The following is a 25,163-nucleotide window of genomic DNA, read 5'->3' on the forward strand; positions in this document are numbered from 1 at the left end:
TAGTTGACTAGTATAAGTGGTGTTATCACCGTAAAATTTAGAGATTAAATCCTGACTAATAGCTGGGTATTTGTTTTTCTTTATGTGTTATTCAACTATTAAGACTAGTAGTCATCAATAATTTATCTCTAGCGGAGACGTTGAGATAAGTAAATCATCTTTTGCCATAATGATTAAAGGGAAAATATAGATGAGGGTCAAGGGGTTAAGGAATATTTTAATGAATAAAAATTTTCATCTCCTGTGAATAGGAAAAATATGAACCATGTGTACAGTTGGGTCGGTCTCTCAAAAATTCATCATTTGGTCTATAGGAAAATTCTGTGTGTGGAGCCAATGAGACATTTTTATGGGACTGAATCTGTCACCTTCAAAATTAATCGGTTCAACATGAGGCCGAATAAATTATCTCTAAGATTAGTCAGTTCAAAAAGTTGAATACCTAGATTATTGAAAAATAATAATAATAATAATAATAATTATTGATATAAAAAAAATTCACAACTTTCATTTAAAAAAAAATACAATATCCTCATAAATTCATAATCTTATTTTGAACATTTATTTCCTTTTCAACCCACCAGCCAACCTGAGCCTGTTAATTTTGAAATCCATAATCTACTTGATTCGTCCTCGAGAACAGTAGTAAGTTCCCTCAAGCTAGTGTGGTTTGATCGGCCATACTATGGATCGGAGTGTTAAGACTGTGAATGTAAGTTGGAGTATTAGATGGGTATATATATATATATTTGATATGTTGAGCGACGTTTTGTGCGTGACCGTGAGCGATGCACAGATGTGGTGTTGCCAGTTCGATTTCACTAAAAAAAATATCATTTATTCTCTCTCCCCTTCCGTCTTCTACTCAAAATTTCTGTATGGAAAATTTTCCAAATTAAAATCTCTCTCGTCGCTCTCTCTCTCTCTCTCTCGCTCCCGTCGTCTCCGTTGTCCGTCGTCCGTCAGACCTCGCGCTCCTGCCGGGAAAGTTTCACCGGCGTCTTTAATCTCATAGATGCTGTGAAGGCTTACCACCTCTCTCCATTTCCAATGGTAATTCGTTTCATTTTAATTTGTTATTTTCCACCGTTATAATATACATATATTAGAAGGATTAATTCTATAACGTGCAGGGACGACGACGTCTACAAACGCCTGCATGCTACAGCCACGTCTGCGCGTCGGCTGCTACACATTGTAACATCTACAAACGTGAAACAACCACTTGGTAAGTCATTTTTTTGGTAGATAAATTTTCTAGCAGATACTACCCCTACAAATATTTAAGTTCATGTATATCAACTTGGTAAAAAATTATTTGAAATTATTTTTTACTGATGCAGCGTCTTTGCTTCGCTTCTAAACGTTGTAGCAACTACTTCGCAGCAAACTATCTTTATAGCTGCTACAAGTTGTAGAAGCTAACTTGGAAGGGGTGTCGTAGAAGGAAGGAAGGATTTATGTTACGATGTGCAAGGCCGACGTCTGCTACAAACGCCTGCAGCCACTTGGACTTTCCTTTGCTACTATAACTTATAGTAGCTACTTCGACAGTTAACTGCTACACCTTGTAGTAGCTAACTCTTCATGTAGCTGCTACAACGTATAGCAGCTACTTCGACAGTTAACTACTACACCTTGTAGCAACCACTTTTTACTAGCTATATTTTCTAGCAGATATTAACCTTAAAAATATTTTTGTAGTTGTATATTAACTTACTAAAAAATTATTTAAAATTATTTATGCTGCTGCAGTGCCTTTGCTTTGCTGCTATACGTTGTAGCAGCTACTTCGACAAATAACTGTTACACCTTGTAGCAGCTAACATTACAAGTTAGGTGTTACAAGGTGTAACAGTTATTTCTTCGTTTACACTTAACAAGATGTTCTCTACATTTTCAACCAATAATAAATAGATCATAGCAATCTCAATTTTTTATTTAGATCAATTAAATGAGGTTCTACATGTTATAGAAGCAACTGCAGCACGTTAAAGCAGCTAGTCGTCAGAAGCTACTATATAGTGTAGCAGCTTGTCAAGAGTGGCTGCTACACTATGTAGTAGTTACTTCTGATTAGCTGCTACACTTTGTAGCAACTACTCTAGAATAGCTGCTACGACGCGTAGTAGGTACTGCTGATATCCAAATAATCTTTTCTTACCAATTACCTTTTTACAATTATTATGCAATTACATTTTTACCCTCATTGGCCAAAGGTTTAACCCCTAAACTCGTTGTGTGACAAACACTTAGAAAGATTTTCAATCATAGTAAATCGATACCGACACGGTGTCTTCGTCAATCAATCTCACCGCGACGACTTGTTTCTCATCCAAATCTTTGCCTCCATCGTAAGTATTCTGTTAAGGATGAAAGTTTTGAGTCATCTCGGTTTGTTTAGAGGTTTGAATTTTTAGGATTTTGATTCATCTCCTAGCTGCTACAATGGGGTTTAATGATTTTAGGGCTTTCGGGCTTAAGATTATGGTTGAGGGAATAAAGTGTTTAAAAAAAGTTTATCTTTATTGTAGCAGCTACTGTAGTTGAACCCTAATGATTGATACAACGTGGTTAAACCCTACAATCCGGATTGGCTTCTCGCTATTGTAGCAGCTACTTGACCCTAACTGCTACAACGTGTAGCAGCTACTCATGCTTAGCAGCAACTATTCACTAAGATCTTATGTATTTGTTTGACAGAATTAAATGGCGAGCCAGAGAACTGCTGCTTCTTGGACATACTATAAGAAAGTGCATTGGAAAAGTAATTCCCCACACTTCAAAGGGTTTTTTTTATCATCACTGCACATAAGCGACTGACAAATGGAGATGATCAATGGAAGCCCATTTGCTTGGGCAGTAGCCATGCCTAAAATTGTAAATATCCGAAACCTTATACAAAATATGTTTGACAATTGGGACGTTGAAGCCAGATGTTTCATCTTTCATAATAAGGAGATCAACTTCATAAGGAATGATGTTTCACTGATTCTAGGACTCCCAGACCAAGGCGATGAAGTAAATTTGCAGCAACAGGTTGCCACCACCCCACTATTTCTTCAACACTTCAGTAATGTGAAGTGTACACAAAAGGAGTTAGAGAGCAAGATGATCAACCTCAGCAAACAACCTTCATCTGCTGAATCTGATACTCTCTTTTACCAATTTTTAATACTGTATTTCTTTGTTTCTGTTTTATTTACTACTACTAGCAATATATCTAGATTACCAGTACTGTCGCTAATAGATTGTGTAGATGATTTTGCTAATTTAGATCGGTATAATTGGTGTAAGGTTGTATATGACTATATGAGCCCACAGCTAGGGGTCATTGGTGTGATGCTTTCCCAGAGGCCGAAACCAGAGGGCCTTGGGGAAAATCAAGCTCCCATGCTCAAAGGGTTCGCACATCTTCTAGTTGTAAGTGCGTAAATATAATGATAGTCTCATAAGATTTATGCAGAAAATATCTCATTTAAATAGTTTTATTGTATTGCAGGTCTGGATTTATGAACATATCAGAATAATGGATCCTTACAAACACCATGCCCTTCCAAGAATATGTAGATGGAAGTGGTCAGGTTCCCGTGTGGAGACAATAAAGTCTAGGATCGCAGAATTACCTGCCGCCAAAATAATTATTGATTTAAGTCCATCGGACCTAGAGACGCATCTGCTCTCAAACGATTCCCTAGATGATGTTGTAGAGCATATAGATCAACAAATTGCTGAGGGGGTTTTACAATCAACTGCTGAGTGACATCTTGAACAAGTTCCTAAGTAATTTCCTGAACAGGCAGCTGACGCTCAGGAAAATCCCCAAGCATGGCCTGAGCAGGAGAAAGAGACTTATACAAATTGTCAAGCAAGGGAGGCCGAAATTATTCATTTGGAGTATGTGGTTGAGGGCAAGGACTGACTCATTGCCCAGATAGAGGTCAGAATTAGTGAGTTAATTGTTGAGATTCAATTATGTGCAGTGATGCAGAAACCTCATTAGCTTCCAAGGACAAAATAATTGATGAAAATGACAGAATTATAGATGTAAAAGATCAAATATAACAGAGCAAGATAGAAAAATTCAAGATCTTCAAATCTAACAAGTATAAGATGCTAAAGGCAACGTGAGACAAAACATTGTCCGAATCAGAAGTTGAAGTTGTTGCTAGACTTGCTTTAACGGCAAGTCATTAAGACGATGACAACAAAGTAAGCTTGTCCGAAATGAGCATCGAGAGCATCGATGAAGGAGAAGCGACATCGGAAGAGAGTAGCAGTTCAAGGGAAGCTACAGATAACGAGATTGACAAGGTAAGTCAGGTACGATATCTTCCTCCCGATAAGTTATTTAAATTTATTAAATTATTATCTAAAGACGGTTGCAAACTAGAAAAAGAAAATAAAGAATTAAAGTTAATTCTAACCAAATCTTGCCTATTAGAAGATTTAAAAAAATTAAAATTAGAAAATAATGAATTGAAAATACAAGTAGAAGACTTAAAAAATCATGCATGCTTAAATGTTAAAAATCAAAATATTAGGAAATATAATAATTTGAACTGGTATTTTAATTACCATAAGGGACAAATTAGGAAAATTTCTTAGAAATATATTCCTAAGAGATTTTTAATTAACCCAGTTGGTTGGAACCTATATTGGGTTCCAAAGTATTGTTTAAATTGAACTTTAATTAGACTTGGGGCTTTCAGCAAGAAATTAAATATTTGAATTTCCTTAAGAAGTTTTGTCTAGAAAGTGGTTATTGCTCCAATAACCATGAAGGTCTAGTGTCTCGCTATAACCTGGAAGTCAATTAATGAAATAAAATGTTTAATTGACTAACTGATAAAGCATTTAATTGTAATTAAATAATGCTTTAAATAGTTACTCAAACATTTTTTTTCGGTGTTTTTAACTTAGAATTTTTTTAAAAAAAGACTTAAAGTGTTTTTTGGAAGTATCAGCTTTACTTTACTAATATTATTTCTACAAAATTAATTTTTACAAATTTGTTTAACTTAGAAAATTCTTGATGTTTTTTTGGTGATATCAAAAATATTTTTTACTTAGAAATTTTTTTCCTAAAATTATTGTATTTTTTTAAGTGCTATCAAATTTATTTTTAAAATTTTCAAAAACTTGATAAGTTTTTCAAAATGTTGAAAATCAGATTTTTTTTTTTTTTTTTTTTTTACTAAAAACTTTCCTATTTTTTGAAAAAATTATCCTTAGATTTCTTTTGGTACCCCATTTTTTATGTGATCAAAGGGGGAGAAGGGAAGATTAAGTCTAGGGGGAGGTAGTTTTAACTTTTTAAATTTTTTAACTTTAATTGCAAATTTACTCTTTTACTTTATGTTAGTTTACCCTAACTTAACTTGAATTGCTCAGATCAAAAAGGAAAATATTATTGGTACCCCAAGATAGTTTTGATGTGATCAAACAAGTTAAGTTAAGTCATGTTGTGTTTAATCCTGTGTCTAAGTATGCATGAACTTAGGAGCACAAGGAGTCGAGCAAAAGACGCAGTTAGCGAGAAGGACGGTAAATAGAGTCGACGGGCTCGGTGCGTCTGAAGGACGAGGTGCTGCGGAAGAGTACACCGACGGACGAGAATGGAGAGTGCGGTGTTTCCGAGGGACGAGAAACCGGAGCGGAAGATTGCTCGAAGAGCAAAAGACGCAGCTAGCGAGAAGGTCAGTACGGGAGAGAGCCGACGAGCTCGGTGCATTCGAGGGACAAAGAGCTGCGGAAGAGTACGATGGCGGACAAGAAGGAAGCACGTGACGATTACGAGGGACGAGAAGCTGGAGTTGAAGTTTGCTCGAAAAGGCCAAAAGTTGGATTTAAGGGAGCCCTATTCCGGATGGCCAAGATCACCCAAGCAAGAGGAACCAAAGCGAAAGAGTCGGACCGAGACAAGCAAAACCGGAGCGGAAGGCCCAGACTGAAAAAAGTCAACTTGGTTGACTTTTCTGGTCCGGGCGCTGAGACTGCGATCCGTTGCAAAGGGGATAAAATTTTATCCCCCTCCATGCGCCTAAAACCCTTCCAGACGCCCCGAGCAAGGCTATATAAGCAACTCTTCTCCCAAAGTTAAAATACAACTAGAAATATCCAAACAACACTTATGCGCTTTTCCTTTTCTATTTTAGCTTCGTCTTGTTGTGCGTTCATTGCTGTAAAGAGGCTTCTCCGCTTGAAGGAGATTTTTTTAGTGTGTTTTAACTTCATTGGATTAACAACCTCTCCGGTTGTAACCAAATAACTTCTCGATGCCTATTTCTTTTTAATTTCTTTATTATTCTTTTATGTAAGTGTTATATTAAGTTATAAGTTCGAGGAAGATATTTTTGTTTGTTTTTTTTAGGGGTTATTCACCCCTCTCCCCTTTTAGTCGGCCGTCAAAGATTCTAACATCCATTGCCGGTAGAAAGAATCATGCCCGGTCGACCCTTCATGTAGGGCTCCCCTTGGCTACTATTTAATAAACTTATTGATCCTCTAGTATTGACCTCCACATCGACTACTAGCTTTGACTCGCACTTGATGGATCCTCTTTATCACCACAGCATTGTTTGTTTCATCTTATCTACTAAAAATAAAAATGATTTTTTTTTTAATGTAAACCAGATATCTGATAACATAATTTAATAAGAAAATAGCAATATAATAGTAATAATATAACAACACAAACTCAATATATATCAGCTTATTGAAAATTAGTTTTCAGTATTCTTATGTAAGCGCAAAGAAATGATTTTCTAAATTTCTTCTACTTATTTGGAAGAAAGTGGAGAGCGGAAGGAATATAATTAATTCAATCCAATCACTTCAATTTATTTCCATTTTCCACTCAAATCAATAGCATGAGCATGTGCATAGAAAGAAAGTTGAGTCTCTAATAAATTCAGAATTTAATTTCTTCCTTTTTTATTCCATCAAAGCAAATAAGATGGATTGAAGTGAATGGAAGGAATGCCATATGATTCCTTTATTTTCTTTATCACTCTCTTGTTCTTCATGATCTCCCTCACCACCATATATGGGATGATAATAAAAATAAACAATGTCACGTAATTTTCTTCATAATTTTCAAGATAAAAGTAAAATTATAATAATAATAAAATCATATATTCAAATTAAAAAAATAGAAATATGTTATCATAATTTTTTTAAAAAACAAAAAAGAAAAATACATGTATCATTTAAAAAATATATAATAAATATTGATTTTAACTAAATATTGTTTCGGTAAATGATCCAATCGAGTCGATCAATCAAATAATTATCCAATTGTAAGAACTACTCTGGCCATTCACTTAAGTTATACTATTAAACAGGCAATGGAAAACTATTTCCAAACACGAGCATTAAACTCGGCCTCCACTTGGCAAAGGATTCTTCAATTTTTTTTGTTTAGAAAGAAAAACAAATTATACGAATGATCTGCGTTCATAGTTTTCTTTTGGATATTTTTGGAAGAAAATTGCTTAATTTAGATTTCAGGTTTCGCCCAAATCCTTCTCAATTCCCTGCAAAAATAGTGATTGCGAAATAAATAGTTGCGGTGGGCGTTCTTTCGCCGCCCCTTAAATAACTCGATCCCCTCGAAAGCATGCAGTTTTTAAGGCGCGATCGAAGAAGGGGAAGTAGTCGTGGCAGTGGCCGCTCCCCTTCCCGTTCTGCCCTCTTCCGCCGGTGGCCGTGGTCCACGGCCGCCTGAGATGCGTTTATTTCTCTGGCGATCTCTGAAACAGGGCGAGAGGGCACTGTGAAACGAAAAAAAAAACAGTTTTTTTATTTATTATTATTATTATTAATGGAGGAAAGCAGAGTGGTGCATCAGCTGCTGGAGGTGTCTTCTTCGTCGGAGGGGGAGACGGACGAGGAGGTGGCGGAGCTGGAGCTGAGGCCGCCGACTTGGCTTGATTACTTGGCCGACGACGGAGGCGGCGGCGGCCGCGGAGGTGTTTATGCTGGGAAAAAGAAGATCCTTTCGAAGCAGTCGTCGATGAGGGAGACGAGAATGGAGGCGAAGTGGGAGAAGCGGCGGAAGCAGGTCCTGCAGAGGAAGAAGTCGGCGGGGGATACTGCGGCGGAGGTGAACGAGCCGGTGAGGAATCTGACGGACGAGGACATGGACGAGCTGCGGGGGTCGATCGACCTCGGGTTCGGGTTCAGCGAGGAGGGCGGCGGCCAGGACCTCTGCGGGACGCTGCCGGCGCTCAACCTCTACTTCGCCGTCAACCGCCAGTTGTCGGACCCGAAGCTGGCGACGCCGCCGAGCCCCGGATCGACAGGGACCTCCTCCTCGTCGACGCTGGGCGGCCACCTGAGCCCCCGGAGCCCCGCGAACGAACACGCGGCGGCCGACGATTGGAAGATTTGCAATCCAGGTTCCATTTTGCTAAAAATTCATTTTTCGAATAAATAAATATTTTTTTAAAAAAAAAAATCATGGCATGAACCATGAATTACATGCGAAAACTAAAGAAAATATATAATATTTTTATATGTGTTTAATAATATAATAAATTAGATTTATTTGGGTTTTATTCAATTGTTTATTTTAATAGGGGACAATCCACAACACGTTAAGACAAGACTGAGGCATTGGGCACAAGCAGTGGCAATTTCTCTCAGGCAGGGCTGCTAAACTCTAATTAAGATTAAATGAAGGTGCTGCAAAGTGAAGTGGCTCGAGAGGAGTTGATTTAATTTTTGTTTAATTTTGGGTTAAAAGTGTGATTAGAACACTAATGGAGAGTGTAATGATTTGTGGCGGTTTTGTTCTCCTTCAATTGACATTAATTACCAGGTCAATTTGTTGTTTTTGTAAAAATTTTTGTTTCAGTCAAATTCGTCTGCCACTTTGCATTTATTGTCACTTGATGAAAAAAAACTCAAACGAGTTTATTACATATTTATGACGTTATTTGATCCGGTATGAAAATTAAAGAAATGATGTGTTAGATATGTGATTATACTATTGGCTAGGAGAAGATTTCGAACGAGTGAAAATGCCCTCTTTGCGACACCAAAAAGAGAGCTCACAGAACGTTAGGATGAGAACTAAGGAAGAAGTCTCTGGTACAAATACTATGCTCAAATTAGTACGGTGGCTGAATAAAATGGAGAAAAAAAATAACAATCGAGTAAGTGCAAGTAAGACTGTTGTAAAAAGCGTACTTTGCCAACGGAGAGAATCTTTCCTTTTATATCACCTCTCATAACCCCCATAATAATGAGACGATAAGAAATATTCAGTGTCAAAAGATGTTTGGTAATAGAAGATATACAGTTTGGAGTATGTACAGTCATATTCTGTGAAATCTTTTATTACATGTATATGAATAATCTCGTGTAACCTCCACAATAATGATAGAAGTTGTATAACCACTCTCATAAGAATGTTATGTTGCCAGCATGTGTTAGATATCAGAATATTTCCTCACAAATAGCTATTATTTTTTGACAGATTATTATGAATTATTATCCTCTAGATATAGCTCGGTCGAATCTTTAGCCGACCAAGGTAGCTTGGCCGAATCTTTAGCCACTCGACTGTACATTGTGATGCATATATGTCTCTGGAGTTGGGATACAAGCCCCGGGATATATGATCGGCCTGTAGGTCGATCAACCCCATGTTATGGGACTTGCCTCTAAGATGCTTTTGGGCTTTAGAGGTCTGACTGGATCTATATCCGACAAGATTTGTAATGAGAATTGTCTTATGTATTTGTCTTGAGCATATATGAAATGGGAACAGAGCCTTATATCGGAATAGAGCCTTGTAAACCTGACTGACCTTATGTAATAACCCAACCAAATCTATGGCTAATTGGATATATACACGTAAGCTCTAATGCTGAAGATCTGATAAGATGCTGAAGATCTGATAAGATATGCTCGTAGGTTATGATGTTAAAGATCTGATAAATAACGAGGAGCTAAGTCTCGTAGATTTGGTTAGCACTAGGATTGACTGTCCGTATGATGGGAAGCTAATTCTTGAAGAAAAGGGAGTTCGACTCTATGCATAGGTTTGACCGGCCTTAAGGTCGATCGACTTTATACTGAAGGTTGCATTGTAAGATTGACGATTTGTGAGTTCGAGAGTTGTATTGCAGAAGTGAAGAGTCAGGTCTCATACTTTCAATCGGTATATTAAGACCGACCGAGTTTATTCCAAGTATTGCATATTTTGTATGTATATGAAGACGCTAAGCCCTACAAACCTGATCGATGTTATGATTGACCAATCATACTCTTGGAAGTCCGTTCAACCTTTATGCCAACCAGCTATTTACCAGTGGAGCACTAGATCATTCAAATCCATTTGAATTCTTAACTGACTGCCCTTGAATCGAAAGCCTTAATGCTAAGGAGTAAAGAGCTGAATCTCGATAAGAATAACCCGTGCCTTTAACCCTAACTATCATTTTACCTTAACTTTAATCATTATCTTATCTTGACCTTAACTACCACATTATTTATTGATTCGCTTACAACTTACCATATATAACTTTAATCATTATCTTATCTTGACCTTAACTACCACATTATTTATTGGTTCGCTTACAACTTACCATATATGACTATTTATATTTGTTCTTTTAGTGTCTTATATATAATTTAAATATATGAGTTTTTAAATAATTATTTTATCTAAATTATTAAGATAATCTTCTCTTTAGTACATATACATTAATATTTTGTATAATTATTACCGATACTAATTTTGAAATATATTATATCAACTTCAAAGCCATAAATATTTCTCGTAGAAAAATATAGAAATTACTTTTGAACTCTTAACAGCGGGATATAAAAAACTTTTATTGGAAAGAAAAGAGGATCGAACAAAATAGATGAAATGAAAAAGATCCGAGTGAAAAAAAATATATATCCTTTTAAGTTTTTTTTTAAATTTTCTTTTTCAATTATAACAGGTGGAATTGTTGGATATATAAAATAATAAATGAAATGTCATAATAACTTTATACATATATTTACATGATGAAAAGTAAATAGTATTTTTTTAAATATCCAGTGATTTTTTAAAAAATGATAGAACGTAAAATCGAGGTGGGATAATATTTCTCCTAGAAAAATATATATGTAACAACCTCGTCCATCTGATCAGAATCAGACAGTCTACATCGCAGGACAAATCGAAGTCCTCGACAACGACGGAACCATGGCCTCTTTCCGAGACGTGTCAGTTTCTGCCCATCGCCTTCATGTGGAAGCAGACTCACTCCCTTCCTACCTGTTTCCAATTACCCTATTTTACCACTGCCCGAGCTGAGGAATCCGCATGTGGACCCCGTCTAACTACCCAATCATGTACGAGGTAAAAAGAAGGTTGGGTTGCTTTGAAATCCCGTATAATTGGCATAATTGTGCCAGGCACTCCCCAAGTGGTCACCAGACGTACCAAGAGAGGCATCATATGGGCTCGGATATTGTATCCAATAACAAATTAGAACTTGATTCGGGTACGAGAGGGTAGATTAAGTCATTGTTCGGACGAAATCCGAACTTCCTTCCTTCTCCAACACATCGCTGGATAAGTTAACGGTGCATTTGCGGTAAGAGAGAAAGAGACTGAGGAGAGGCGATTGGTTAGTTCCTTCTCGTTCTCTGTTGGCGGCGAAGTGTTTTCCGTCATGGTGGTTTCGAGGCTTTTGATAGCTTCGATTGTGATCTACCTCCTGTTCATCGGAGTAGGGGCAGACGCAACGCCGGAAGAGGAGGTTGGCGTCGTTGAGCACGACGCCTCGGATTCAGCGCTGAAACTGGAGTTGGAGCAGCTTAGATCCAAGATCTTGGCCCTAGGTCAGCGCTGGTTTTTGATTTCGAACATTTATAGAGTCCGAGATTTAATTCGTGAGGTGCTAGGGTTCTGAGAATCGGTAAAGGCACTTCCTTTTCATGATTTTTTAGTCGGAGCTCTCCTTTACTGGCTAGGTTGGGCTTATGGTCTTTTTTCGCCGCAAATTTGTAAGGTTTCGTCTTTTTGGAATGTCTGCTTCGTCGATCATAAATTTACCTTTTCTCATATACGTTTAAATTCTGATTCTAATATAGCTTTGCTCTGAGCGCCTTTTCTAATTAATGATTTTTTTAATCTAAAAAATTGCCAAGGTTAGTACGATATTTTTGCTACCATTTACGTGTCCCAGAGTTTATTTTTTTTTTTCGGTCTTCTGTACAATATCAGAATTGACAAGCAAAACAAAATCAAAAGGTGTTATCTGAAAGCGAGGTTATATATTATGATGCTTGCTCTTATTGTAGAATCTAATATTGCGGATACAACACGTGATTTGAATAGTAAGAATGAGACCATTGCAAACTTAGGAAAGACCATCGAAGAGAAATCGGCAACAATTCAGTTACTACAAAGTGAGATAGAAACAGTGCAGGTCAGCTTATGGTAAAGAAGATGTTCCCTTTCTCTGACTCTTTATTGTTATGCATCTGATGGTTTCTAATTATGACTGGTGTAGAAGAAGGGAGCTGGAGATGCACAGGAGCTTGTTAAAAAAGCTCATGCTCGAGCTGGTGAACTTGAAAAGCAGGTCAGAAAAAATGTATTCAATTATGAATAGCGAGGAGGTGTAAAACGTGCTGTTTTTGCAGGTGGAGAAACTCACAAATGAAATCGAGCTGCAGAACAAAAGAAGAGATGATTTGGATTCTCTAGCTCGTGAAGCTGAAAAGAAAGTGCAAGAACTTAATTTGAAATTGGAAAAAGTAATTCTATAATACTGCACATTATCTGTTAGATGCTAACATGAGTTCACTGTTACCTTCCACGTTGCTATGGATTCATTATGATGCATCCTTTCATATTTACTCAAAGGCTATTTTTTACTTATCTCTCAATGTTTGGCAATCAAAACTTGCCATTAGATTTTTGAAACACATAAAATAAGGTATCTTTGTCTCTTATTAAATTTTATTTGGTGTATTTCTTCTTTGTATTTCTTGTGTTTCTCACTTATCACTTTGCATAAGAGTGTGTTCAATTCCTAACAAATTTGAAGACTTTTAAAATAATGGTTTTGCTTCATGGACAAACATTTTTGCAATGAAGGGTTTTGAATATCATGATTTATCATTTGTTGGATATATTGGTGAAGACAGTATCCTAATGGCTGGGTGGTTAAGAGGATACATGGTTTTCGGATCGCATGCAATCATGGTCTGCTTCTCAAAAAGCTAAAATTAGAATGTTGAGATGGATATGTATAGTTATTATGAGAGATAAAAGTTAGTATCTTGCAAGCAGTTAGGTAAGTATAGGCGTAGATGGAAGACATAGTTAGAGAAGTTGATTTGTTAAAGTTGTGAAGGGTAAGATCTTTTCTCTAAGTAGCCCCAATTAAGTGTAACTTTGCATAGAGCTTGATAGCATGACAAAATCCACGTAGCTGTGTTTTGTTGCTGAACTTATTGTTATTTTGTTCGTCTTTATTAATTTCTTCCAGTTAGGCATCAGTTCATTTGAGGATTGTCATTTACTCCTCTATATGTATCTGAATGAAGCCTACATGTTTTAATTATATAACATCTTCCTGTTGTGTAACTACTTTCTATGTGCATTTTCAAGTTTTCATGGGTAAATGAATCTGTTGTGTTTTATTTTGAATGAAGAAATCTTGTTGTCTATTGTTATTTTAGGCTCAGTAGTTGGTCTTTAAAGTTATCAGGATATTACTGTAATGCTAATCTATGGCATGACAAGATTCAATTAGCAGACCACAGTTACTTTGGAAAAAGACTGTTTGCTATCATTATGTTAGGACCAAACTTTTTATTATATTCTTATGAACTCTTACCATATATCAACCATAAACATGTTTCTTCGTTCTCCATTCATTACCCCTATTATATATCTTTTCCCAAATTCACTCTTGTAGCTCCAGAAGGCAAATGAGGAGCAAAAGCTTAGGATACGCAAAACTGAACATGCTCTTCAAGTGGCAGAGGTTTGTGATATTCACTTATATTACCCACAACAAAACTATTAGAGTCATAAATTTTTATTATTTTCTTTTCTCTTCTTTAGGAAGAGTTGATGAAGGCACAACTAGAAGTAACAACTAAGTCAAAGGTGTTGTCACAGGTAATGATATTTTTGGAGACAATTGCAGTAGTATCTTACACATTGATCTTTGGCCAGTCTATACCATGTTATTTATTACGTCTTTTATAGTAGTCCTTTGAACAATTGTTCTCTAAATAATGTTTCTGGACTATCCATCTTTGCAAGATGTGACACTTGTACTTTTGCATTCCTTATTCTCTCAAATGCATGTTTTTCCATATCATACATAGGTGTTGTCACAAGTTATATTTTTTTGGAGATAATTGCAATAGTATCATACACATTGATCTTTGACCAGTCTATATCATCTTGTTTGATAAGTCTTTTATAGCAGTTCTTTGAACGTTGGCTCATTAAATAATGTTCCTGGATTATCCATCTTTTCAATGTGTGCTGCCACTCGAACTTTTGTATTCCATATTCTCTTAAGTGCATTCCTTTTCATATCATACATCCATCTATGATTATGTTCTGAAGGTATGACTCCTATTTAAGTGTGTTTCTAACAACATTGTATATATATTGTGGAGAACCAATCTAGGCTGATTATTAATTTATTGCAGATTTATTACACAGATTTATTACAGATTTAATTTGATATATAATTAGGAAGATTTGATTTGATAGTAGCTGTAATTGATTAGGAAATATTATATGATTTCAATTCCTTAAATAGGAGTATGTAATTTGTATATAAAAGGAGGCAAGGTTATTGAAATAAATGTGAAGTTTTCCCGAGAAAAACCACATATATATACAATCATGTTAGCTACCTTAAGGTGCAGCCTACAAGATTTTTTTACTGGTTGATTTTGGTTTTTGGCTTATTTATTTCAGGAAGAAGAGAAAACTATATTAGATTTTGCGATAATATATGACCTTGTATTAGCTAATACATTTTTTTTTCAGAAAAGAGAAGAACACTTAATCACGTTCAAAAATGGGAATAATAAATTGCAAATTGACTTTCTTATGGTTATGAGGAAGGATAAAAAGATTTGTAAAGATTACAAGGTCATCCAAAGCTTAACTACTCAACATAGGTTAGTAGTGTTGGGTATACACCTCAAGCATATATCAATAAAAAGAAAATATATACTACTTCTAGAATTATAAGTGGTGGAAGTTAAAGAATGGGAAGCAAAATATATTTAAGGAGAAGGTAGGAGTATAAGTATTAGGTGAAATATATAGTGACTTTAATACGATATGGCATAAGATGGTATTAAAGTTGAAAATAGTAGCTAAGAGTGTACTCGGTGAGTCAAAGGAACATGTACCACTCAATAAGGAACCTTTGTGGTGGAATGAGAAAGTACAAGAGAAAGTAAAGGAAAAAAAACAGCTTATAAAGAATTATATATTTATAAAAGCGAGAAAACTTAAAAAAATATATACAATAGTCAAGAAAGAGGTTAAGAAAGTGGTGAATGAAGCAAAGAATGAAACTTTTGAATGATTATATCAAAAATTGGATACAAAAGAAGGGGAAAGAGACATTTATAGAATAGCTAAAGTGAGAAAAAGGAAGACAAGAGATCTTATCTAAATAAAATGTATTAAAGATAAATGTAATAAGGTCCTAGTAAACGATGGAGAAATAAAAGAGAGGTGGAAGAGATATTTTCATCAACTTTTTAACGAAGGTTTAGTTGACCAACTTAACTTAGGTAATTTAAGTAGGTCAAATGAGTATAGAAATTTAAATTTTTATCATAGAATTCAAACTTCAGAAGTAAAATAAGCTTTGAATGAGATGCACGGAAAAATCGTTGAACTAGATAATATTTCAGTAGAAGTATAAAAGGGCTTAGGGAAACAAAGTATGAATGACTTACAAAATTATTTAACATGATATTGAAAACGCAAAAATTGCTTGATCAATGGAGTGTAAGTACTCTAGTTTCCTTATATAAGAATAAGAAAAACATATAAAATTATGCAAACTATAGGGGTATTAAACTAAAGTGGCATACCATGAAACTTTGGAAAAAAGTAATAGAAAAAAAAGATAAGGAGACCACAGTGACTGAAAATCAATTTGGGTTTATGTCTAGAAGGTTGATAATAGAAATTATACATCTTCTTAGGCAACTAATTGAAAAATATCGGGAGAAAAAATAAAATTTACACAAAGTATTCATTGACTTAGAAAAAACTTATGATAGAGTCCGATAAATTATATGGAGAATTTTAGAAAAGAGAGGTATTAGCGTAACATATATTGAACTATTAAGGATATGTACGAAGATGTAACCACTAGAGTAAGGACTTCAGGTGGAGTAACTGAAGCATTTACAATAAATATAGGGTTACATCAAGGATTAACTCTAAGTCTCTATTTTTTTATACTAATTATGGACGAACTCACTACACTTAAGACACAGTATTGTGGTACATATTGTTTGCAGATGATATTATTTTGGTAGATGAAACACGTGAAGAAGTAATGTTAAACTAGAATCTTGACGGGAAACACTAGAAGAGAAAGGTTTTAGGCTTAGTAGAATAAAGACAGAATATATGAAATTTAAGTTTAGCAATATTAGACGTAATGAGACAATTGTTAAGAAGGATAGGACTAGTTGCCTGGAATTAAGAACTTTAAATATTTAGGATCATTTTTGTAAAATAATAGAGAGATCGTGAGAGATATCTTATATAGAATACAAGTAGGATGATTAAAATAGAGGAGAGCGTCAGGTATTTTATGTGACTATAAAGTACCTCTAAAACTTAAAGGAAAGTTCTACAAAATCGTAGTTAGACCTGCTATGTTATTTGAAGCTGAATGTTGGGCTATGACTCGAGCACATGAGCAGAAGATGAGAGTTGCAAAGATGAGAATGTTAAGGTGAATGTGTGGATATACGAAGATGGACAGAATAAGAAATGAGAGCATTGAAGAGAAAGTTGGAGTTATATCTATTGAGGGAAACTCTAAGAGACACGTTTGAGATGGTACGAACATGTATTTAGATTACCAATAAATGCTCCAGTTAGGTAATGTGAAATTATGACAAACACACATATCAAACGAGGAAAAGGTAGACTAAAAGATTTGGTTAATAACAATAAAATAAAATAAAATTTATTTAAGTATAGCAGGTGCTGTTGCTTTATTTCATATGGTTGGAATGTAGTAGTGCTACATCCTTGTTCCACTGTTGTATACTTTTTTTTTTAGGCATGTTGAGGCTGGTATTTTGCATCTTTGTGGGCAAGCTTCTTGATTGAAAAGATTTCTTGAGTTAACAAACTCCATGTGTGGGTTCCTTTAAGATGGAGGCAGTTAGATCTTTATATAATAGGATTTGAGTGTGGTGGGGCACCGAAGACATAGAAAGACGTAACCAGAATATATTGATGCTATTAAGAAGAGACAAGTGAAATTCTTGCTTTGTGAACTTAGGAGCAACTGTCAACATGATGTATTTTACCCATCATGGTTTGTCGGAACGGACATGGAACCGCTGGAACGGGCGTTCCGGCATGAGAACGCCTCATGTCGTGCCAAAGTTCCAGTGAATAACATTCCAACTTCTCAACGTCTATCGTCTTGACGGTGTTGTTGCTATTCGAAATGGAGGATAAAGGACGGCGTCGGAGGCGCTCTTCGGTGTGGCCATATCGAGCAGCTCACCGGCGCGGGCACAACGGTGGTGGGAAACACGAGCGGCGCGTGAAGACGAGCGGCGAGTTGCAGGCGGTGGTGGAATTAGGGCAAGATCGAGTTTTTAGTAAAAACTTGTATTGTAATTAATAAATATATTTTATACTTTTGTAAGCCCAACCGATTATTTTATTAAAATATAATAAAAATTAATATATATATATATATATATATATATATATATATATATAACAGATTTATTATTTTTTTTTATTATATATTTTTCAGTGTTTTATCCTTTCCTTAAATATTAAACGTGTTATTTTTGTAATTCTTAAATTACTAATAGTCTAAACATAAATTCAAATTTTTAATTAAGTCAAAATTTTAATTATATTTTCTATGTTATTATTATTATTATTATATATACACACTCTGCGAACGTTCCGTGAAATGATATTGTAACTGGAACAGTAGAGTCCGCGACAATTACCGCGACCGTTCTGACGAACCATGTTACCCATTGCTTTTCTCATTCATGAATTTTAATGTTATTTCTAGAATCATGTAATATAGAAGAGTGCATCTCTTAGTATTCACATGTTTGAACATTTGGTGAATTTCCACAAACATTGCAGATGAGAAGTCTTTTTTTTAGCACATATTTGCATCTAATTTCTAGAATACAAGATGGTTTTTTGCTATGATGCTTTTGATTCCATAACAGCTCTTTTTAATGATCGGTGGCACTTTAGTTAGATAAGTTCCCAGGATATGGAATTGTATTAAGTAAACTTGAATAGGTTCTAGTTTCGATTAGCAGCTTCATTAACTTGTAAAGTCTCATAGTTGTTTTGAACTTTGCGAGCATAGCAATACCACAGTATTGTACAAGTCAATCACATATGCCCTTGCTCATGGCTGATATGGCTCCAGTGATAGCATCCTTCTATATTATCTAGATAGGTAATATATGTCTTGGCCACTGCATGGGTGTTGCCACATTAGGTCATGGGGCCGAAACTCGGTGCGTCCGAGCATGTCTTTCCCCATATCTTGGTCACTGCACTAATGGCTAGTAGTCATCCGTGATTTATCTCCTCCGTGTTGGGTTAGGGACGGATTGACGGGGGCACTGGGGGCGAGCGAATCGCCTTATGCCACATTAGATAGGTAATCTATGTGTCCCCACGAGTTGTCACAGTTGCTACGTGTATACTACGTGTATGGGTGTTTGTTTCAATAGGTCTTGGGTCAATTCCCAGCGGGTGCAAAATGTCTCGTTAGGGTGTTTGACCTCTTCCATGCAAAGGGCCGCTCCGCTAGAGCAACATATCCCTCGTGATTTACCTGCCTGTATCTTGCCATAGACTAGATACTGTGTCGTTTGAGGTGACCGATGTTACCTTTTGCTCCAATAGATAGGTAATCTATGCTAATGCTACATGATAGATGAACAAGAAGTACACTTATTCCGTGTTAATTACTTTGAAGGTTCATGGAGCATGGTTGCCACCTTGGCTTGCCACTCGGACTGATCGCTATCAGGTATGTGCTATTTTTGAATTTTTTTAAAAACTGATCATATGTTTGACATTTAGTGTTAACTTAGATTGTTAATCTCCCAGAAAGTTGTATTAGCTCATTGGAAAGACCATGGAAAACCTGCACTAGATGCTGTCGTTGTTAAGGTAATTGTATATTGCATAAAATTGTATTTGATGGTGGGCACTTTTTACAAGATACATTTGATCCCACCTACCATTATACGTGTGCATATTTTTGGTTTATTTCTTTTTAGGCCAATTACAGTTTCCTTTATGTGGTTTGATTCATTTTCATTTCTGCGTATCTGTGTTCTTTTCTCCTACTTTGCCCATCTTGATATCCACCTGTGCTAGGCTGATGTATTGAGTCACTATTTTTTTTTTTAATGACTTTGCTTTCTTGTAGTTGACTTATTTAAGGCATCAACTTGATTGTTCAACATATAAAGTATACCTAGTGTAGCCTGAAAAACATAAATGGACAGTTGGTATTGATCTATGTGATATGGTCATTTTTAGCCTTACATGGTCAAAATTGAAAATTTTGTTCAGTAACAGTTAAAGTGATTAATTAATTATTCTTATCAGGTTTGCGAGAAAGGTGGTCAGGCAAAGAAATGGGCAGCACCCTACATCAAAATGGTCAAGATTGTAAGTTGTCAAGTCAATTATTGTTCAGCATCTTGTAGAATCAGTATACTTATGTTTATTTGTCATTGTAATTGGGAAGCCTCCTGAACAAAGATACTACGGTACTTTATTTTATCTTCAAACTATCAAATGTTTGAGTTGCACGTGCATTTCCAGTATTTTGTTCTGGGTCTGTTTTTTATTTGCTAACGACCAACCCATCTTTCTTCTGCTGCACCAAAGAAATGGATTCCTGCTATCAAAGAGCAGTGGGAGCTGCTTGCAGCAAATGCTGAACCCTACGTGCAAACTTTGTCAACTAAAACTACTAAAGTTTATCATGTGTCTAAGAATACTGCATCCACATATGCAGTCAAAGCACATAAACTTTTGGATCCTTATTTGAAGGTAAATTACTGAGAGAGTTCAAATAATGTTTACCTGGTATCTTAAATGTCTGTTCTATTTATGTTTGATTAATTAATTAGGCTGCAAAAATTTCATGTTTTATGGTACTAGGAAGCCAGGAAGGTTTCTAGACCTTACATCAATCATGTTGCTACTATCACCAAACCATATGTTGAAAAGCTGAAGATCGCTTTAAGGCCTTACACAAAACGTGTAGTTCGAACTTACAGAAAGTTCCATAAATCGACAACTACCTATCACCGCCAGGTACTCATATTTTGCTGCTAAAACTTGTGTATGCTTTGACACTATGCATCAAATATATAGTTGGCATGATGCAATATAAAAATTAGACTTGCAATGTTTCATTGTTGTTAAGACCTCCAAAACATTTATTTTCTGAGTATGGGGATCCTTTTCTCCTTATTGATGATCTACATTCACTTTGGCCCTTCCTGATAATCTGCCAGATATAACAAAATTTAAATTTCAGTCTTGGCTCATTCGAGCATTTAGGGTAGGAAATTTTAAGAATGATTTAGGCTCATTTCCTGATATCCTTTTACCTATATCTTTTTCCCAGATCCCTACGCTAGGAAATATAGTTCCAAATGCATTTTCCCTCGTATTGTATCATAATAGCGGGACTGTTGTTATCAATGCTTGGTTATTTTATTTGATTTCATTGTAGGCTCAAGCAGGCATCTATCGATATTTAAAGAAAAATGACTTGACAAAACGGTTTGCAACCAAACAGTTGGCTTGGTTTATGGTATATCTCATTCTGACTTTCTTTATGAGATCTCTGAATGTAATCAGATTATTTAACTGCTTGCCAATACAATGGCTATGGCATGGATGTGCAGGCTTCTGCATTGTTGGTCTTGCCTGTTTTCCTTGCATACCGACTCTTATGTGATATTTTTATGTAAGCTTCATTCTTTGCTTCCTTATCTAGTGTTTTTATATGATTACATTCTTTTCTAAAATCCTTGTTATTCAATTGTACTTGCTCAAGGATCAAGTCTACAAAGACAAAAAGGCCAGCACGAAAAGTTGAAGCAGAAGCAAACCACACGAATCGTAGACCTAAGCGAAGGCATGCTGACAAGTAAAAAATTGGTGACGTTTCCAAGTTACACTGCTTGCATTTAAGGTAAAAGCTTTGATGTGTTCATTTGCTGCCTTATCCAAATTTTCAGATGATTTACAACTCTTATACATGATAAAAGATGCTTCTTGTCCTACTTTTGATGAAGATCAAAATGATTTTTCACGCTTAGCCTTCTGACTGAATTATCACAGATCGGTATTCTTAAAGCTCTAGTCCCAACTATAATTTTTGTGCAGATTGGAGATCCAAACTTGTTTCCATAGCTGATAAACATCTAATTCTTCTCTAATGCAGATGATCGCACCAATCAAACTTATAGTGGAAGATTTGAACAATTTCACCGAATTTTTGTAGAAGAGTTTGTGTGCTTCATTTTCTGAAGTCTGCATATTTATTTACTGGATTATGTGTTCTAAGGTTGTTTATGATTGACCCTTGCAATTCTCTGCGTTCTATTAACTAAAGTAATTGATTTCATTTGGTGATTTATTTTTTTTAGCTACACAAACAGTTGTTCATGTAATATATAATTATATAAATATCTCTCTCATAGTTTTCCCCTGGATCTTGTAAACTCGCACCGTTTGTTTTACCTTCATAATCTATCTCTGTTAGGCGATGGAATGAAGGATTAGGTTTGACTTGCGTTCAATTACAAGGCCAATTTATGACATTGATTTGAATTCTTGAATATTTCTCTTGTCAGTGTGTTGTGTGTTGATCCTCTTCCGATCAATTTTGCTCACAGATTGGTTCGGTAAAGAACCAAGGGAAAACTCGATCGGCACGATTCATTTGAACAAAGCATTCTGTTCTTTTGTCAAAGATGAATCGTGTAAGCGTTCATGATGTTTTCAGTGAAGGCCAGAGTGGTCTTCATAGAAAAACACCGTGGCGGCGACATGGTTTGTGTATCGGTAGGCAATTTATGCGTCTTTTCCTTTAGCCACTGACTCTGCTTTAGATCTTGAATTCTAAGCGATTTGATCCACTCCAACGGCCGAGCAGTTGGAGGCCGGAGGAAGGGGTGTGATGAAGTCAGACTCGGAGTTACATAAGAGGAGGGAAAATGGTCGTTTCAAACTGTCTCAAGGATGTGTAAGGACGTCACAAAATCTCATTTCATTCGCTCCGTGGGAAAGAAGAAAAACCTCTGACATTAACAAAGGGGCCTTTCGAATGGATTCAAGTTAAACAAAACTTTCCCGCTGGAAATCATGGCTTCCATGGTTCTCTGCCTCTGTTTCTTCAAATGGCCTCCTCACAAACCTCCCCTGCCACACCAAAAGCTCAACTTTTTTAGACCAACTCCTCATTGTGTTGTTTATATCTTAAAGAAAGCTTTCACTTGCCTTCATCCTTGGCCGTCGGTCGGCATTCGTCTTTCGCACCTCGTATCGGATCTTTTTTGAGAATAGTCGGGTCTGCCTCTTCTCCTTGTACCTCAGAACGCTTGCTTCCCTTACTCCTCCCGCAGTGCCAGCATCAAGAAAAAGATCGATGTCTGTCAATCTTGCCTGCATACACATTTCCGTTTATCAGAAATCCGGCGATGAAGTCGGAAGATCATGCTATCTTTAGAGTGGTTCCACCACCTGCTCTTGGATGCTTAAATTTCAAGTATCAAGATGGAATTTTGATACTTACAAGAGCATCGGCGGACGAATTAGGGGAGTGGGGGCCGTCTGAGAAGATGGAGACGTTGCCGGACCATGACCGGAGTATGTGGTCTTGGCTCAGCTTTAGTCCCAGGCCGGCCTTCAGCTTCCCTGGCGATGGAGTCCAAGCAGAGTTTGCAGTAACTGCCATGGCTTCTTCTTCCTCTACTTTGTCCACCTTCTTCTTCTTCTTCTTCTTCTTCTTCGACGATGTAGTCACTGACATCAGCGTCGCAAGTGGCTTGAAGTCCGAGTTGATGTCACGCACTGGCACCGCCGGCGCCCTCCACCACTCCCGGTCATCACTGTTCTTCAACGCTCGCCGCAAGTTTTTTCCGTAACCGAGACCAAGATGGAATTTTGCACCGAGTTTGTTGCCGATTAAGTAACGGAGCAGGGGATTTATGCACGGATTGGAGCGAGTCGATTCGACGCCGTCGGTGGAGCTTTTCGCGCCGGCGTCGCCGATGATGCTGTCGATGCCGCCTCCGATTTCCTCGTCGAGGATGGACTCGGCGTCAAATTCATCGTCGAATGGGTCCAGCGAAGACGGCTCCCACGAGACGTTGCTCGCCGGGCTCGCGCACTCCCAGTCAGCTGGCGGCGGCCGGTGCTTGAGCTCGCGGCCGGCGTCGGCAGCGAGGTTCTCCTGGCGGGGCTTGTGGATTAGGAACGCGGCGTCGCTGAGGACCGGTAACGGCAGGAGGAGGTCGTCGGACTCCGGGAAAGAGGCGAACGGCGCTTGCTTGGAGAGCTTGGCGGCGGAGAAGACGGTCGGGTAGACGGTGGCGAGGAGGGCGGCGGCCTCGTTGTACGTCTGATTCGGCCGCTTCCGGGGAGCCCTCGCTTTCTTGAAGGAGACCGCTCCCGGCGCGTTGCTCGATTCAGAGAGGGTGGACGATGGCGACGAGGATCGCGCTGGCGACGGAGACGACGGCTTTGCTATCTCGAGGTCGAAGCCGTACGCCCGGCCGCTACTGAGGCAGTACGACGACATGGCACAACACGAAGAAGACGCAATTAATAAAAACCCTAAACCGCAACCGAAATCCTGCAAGAGCTCTCAAAACCCTGAACCCTAAGTCAAAATTCAATTTTTGACAGCAAGATCGAGCAGAGCTCGAACAGAATTGCGGCGGGACTCGACAAAATCCAATCTTTTCCGTTCTGGCGACTGCAAAGCACAATTTTTGGAGGACCTTTACTTTCCGGGTCGTCCAAAAACACAATTTTTTTACAATTCTTCTCCCACTCTTTGCCAAGAACAAAGAACAGAACTAACAATGGAAGTCAATTCTATCAGAAGGCGAGATGGGATCTGAAGAAAGAGTGGGATTTAGAAAGAGAGCCGAAAGGGAAGCGACAACAAACTCCACCTTCCCCTGTTCCTCAAGGACCACCATGAAGAATTACCTCCATTTGCATTTATTCATCACGAACGATCCAAATTTTGGTGGATAAAAACTTGTCGTTCGAGTCCTACCGGACGCGGCTTCTTCCTATTTCTCCTTTCCTTTTTTGCTTATCTGCTGACGTGGTGGATATCCATTGGGCGGACTAGATTTCGTTGTAATACGTGGCTGCGGCGCGGTCTTTCACGTGAACGGGGACGAAGGTGGATCCAGCGAGGAGATAAACGTCGATGCTTCTGGACGAGCGAGTGGTTCATTTCAATCCTACGTTGTCTCTCTGGGATTCAATCACCAATGATGAGGTTAGGGATTGAGAATTGAGGATTGAGGATAGGATACTATTTTGGGAATGTGATGTTTTTTTTTTTGCTAAATATATTTTCAAAGATGGATTTTTTTTAACCTAGATTTTTCTCTTTCAAATCCTCGTAGCATTTTATTAGATATTTATCAAGGTTTGCCTTCAACCTATCGGTAACCAATTGACGCGCAGTGTATTCTACTCCCAGTTAAGGATACGATAAATATCTTTAGCCTCCATTAGGCTTAGGCACACCTCCTAGGTTGAGTTTGGATTCATAATAATCAAATTTATCCTACTTTTAAATAATTATATGGAATGATTTAATTAAATTTGGTTAAATTAGTAGATA

General features: G+C 37.2%; 3 protein-coding genes across 5 annotated transcripts; 2 read left to right on the plus strand and 1 right to left on the minus strand.

Annotated features, from left to right (window-relative positions):
• Positions 1–7,825: 7,825 nt before the first annotated feature.
• Positions 7,826–8,662, plus strand: LOC121991281. The gene is made up of 2 exons (XM_042545292.1): positions 7,826–8,402; positions 8,583–8,662. Exons 1-2 carry the CDS (start codon positions 7,826–7,828, stop codon positions 8,660–8,662), a joined length of 657 nt encoding a protein of 218 aa, XP_042401226.1.
• Positions 8,663–11,491: 2,829 nt separating this feature from the next.
• LOC121988421 (paramyosin-like) lies at positions 11,492–22,005 on the plus strand. Of its 3 annotated transcripts, none has more exons than XM_042541850.1 (15): positions 11,492–11,850; positions 12,313–12,440; positions 12,528–12,596; positions 12,658–12,771; positions 13,941–14,009; positions 14,090–14,146; positions 19,236–19,289; positions 19,370–19,432; positions 19,877–19,939; positions 20,162–20,326; positions 20,438–20,593; positions 21,018–21,098; positions 21,193–21,254; positions 21,345–21,482; positions 21,735–22,005. In XM_042541850.1, the coding sequence occupies exons 1-14, from the start codon at positions 11,682–11,684 to the stop codon at positions 21,439–21,441; spliced, it is 1,347 nt and encodes a 448-aa protein (XP_042397784.1). In that variant the 5' UTR covers positions 11,492–11,681; the 3' UTR covers positions 21,442–21,482; positions 21,735–22,005. The 3 variants fall into 3 exon arrangements, 2 of the variants coding, with proteins under 2 accessions (XP_042397784.1, XP_042397782.1); XR_006114013.1 differs by having other exon boundaries at positions 11,494–11,850; positions 12,525–12,596; positions 21,345–21,635; XM_042541848.1 differs by having other exon boundaries at positions 11,494–11,850; positions 12,525–12,596.
• A 542-nt stretch (positions 22,006–22,547) lies between these two features.
• On the minus strand, positions 22,548–24,571 carry LOC121988422 (protein CHLOROPLAST IMPORT APPARATUS 2-like). Its single transcript, XM_042541851.1, has 3 exons — positions 23,088–24,571; positions 22,793–22,957; positions 22,548–22,714 (listed from the first exon to the last, which is right to left on the minus strand). The coding sequence occupies exons 1-3, from the start codon at positions 24,093–24,095 to the stop codon at positions 22,631–22,633; spliced, it is 1,257 nt and encodes a 418-aa protein (XP_042397785.1). The 5' UTR covers positions 24,096–24,571; the 3' UTR covers positions 22,548–22,630.
• Positions 24,572–25,163: the final 592 nt, after the last annotated feature.

This window comes from Zingiber officinale, chromosome 6B (genome assembly GCF_018446385.1).
Source record: "Zingiber officinale cultivar Zhangliang chromosome 6B, Zo_v1.1, whole genome shotgun sequence".
In the NCBI taxonomy this organism is placed as follows: Eukaryota; Viridiplantae; Streptophyta; class Magnoliopsida; order Zingiberales; family Zingiberaceae; genus Zingiber; species Zingiber officinale.

Coding starts and splice junctions, on each gene's coding strand:
- LOC121988422 (XM_042541851.1), bottom strand. CDS start 24,095: ATGTCGTCGTACTGCCTCAGTAGCGGCCGGGCGTACGGCTTCGACCTC. Junction 22,958..23,087: donor ATTCGTCCGCCGATGCTCTT/GTAAGTATCAAA, acceptor ATGTGTATGCAG/GCAAGATTGACAGACATCGA. Junction 22,715..22,792: donor ACCGACGGCCAAGGATGAAG/GCAAGTGAAAGC, acceptor TTGGTGTGGCAG/GGGAGGTTTGTGAGGAGGCC.
- LOC121991281 (XM_042545292.1), top strand. CDS start 7,826: ATGGAGGAAAGCAGAGTGGTGCATCAGCTGCTGGAGGTGTCTTCTTCG. Junction 8,403..8,582: donor TTGGAAGATTTGCAATCCAG/GTTCCATTTTGC, acceptor TTATTTTAATAG/GGGACAATCCACAACACGTT.
- LOC121988421 (XM_042541848.1), top strand. CDS start 11,682: ATGGTGGTTTCGAGGCTTTTGATAGCTTCGATTGTGATCTACCTCCTG. Junction 12,772..13,940: donor TTAATTTGAAATTGGAAAAA/GTAATTCTATAA, acceptor TCACTCTTGTAG/CTCCAGAAGGCAAATGAGGA. Junction 21,255..21,344: donor CTCTTATGTGATATTTTTAT/GTAAGCTTCATT, acceptor TACTTGCTCAAG/GATCAAGTCTACAAAGACAA.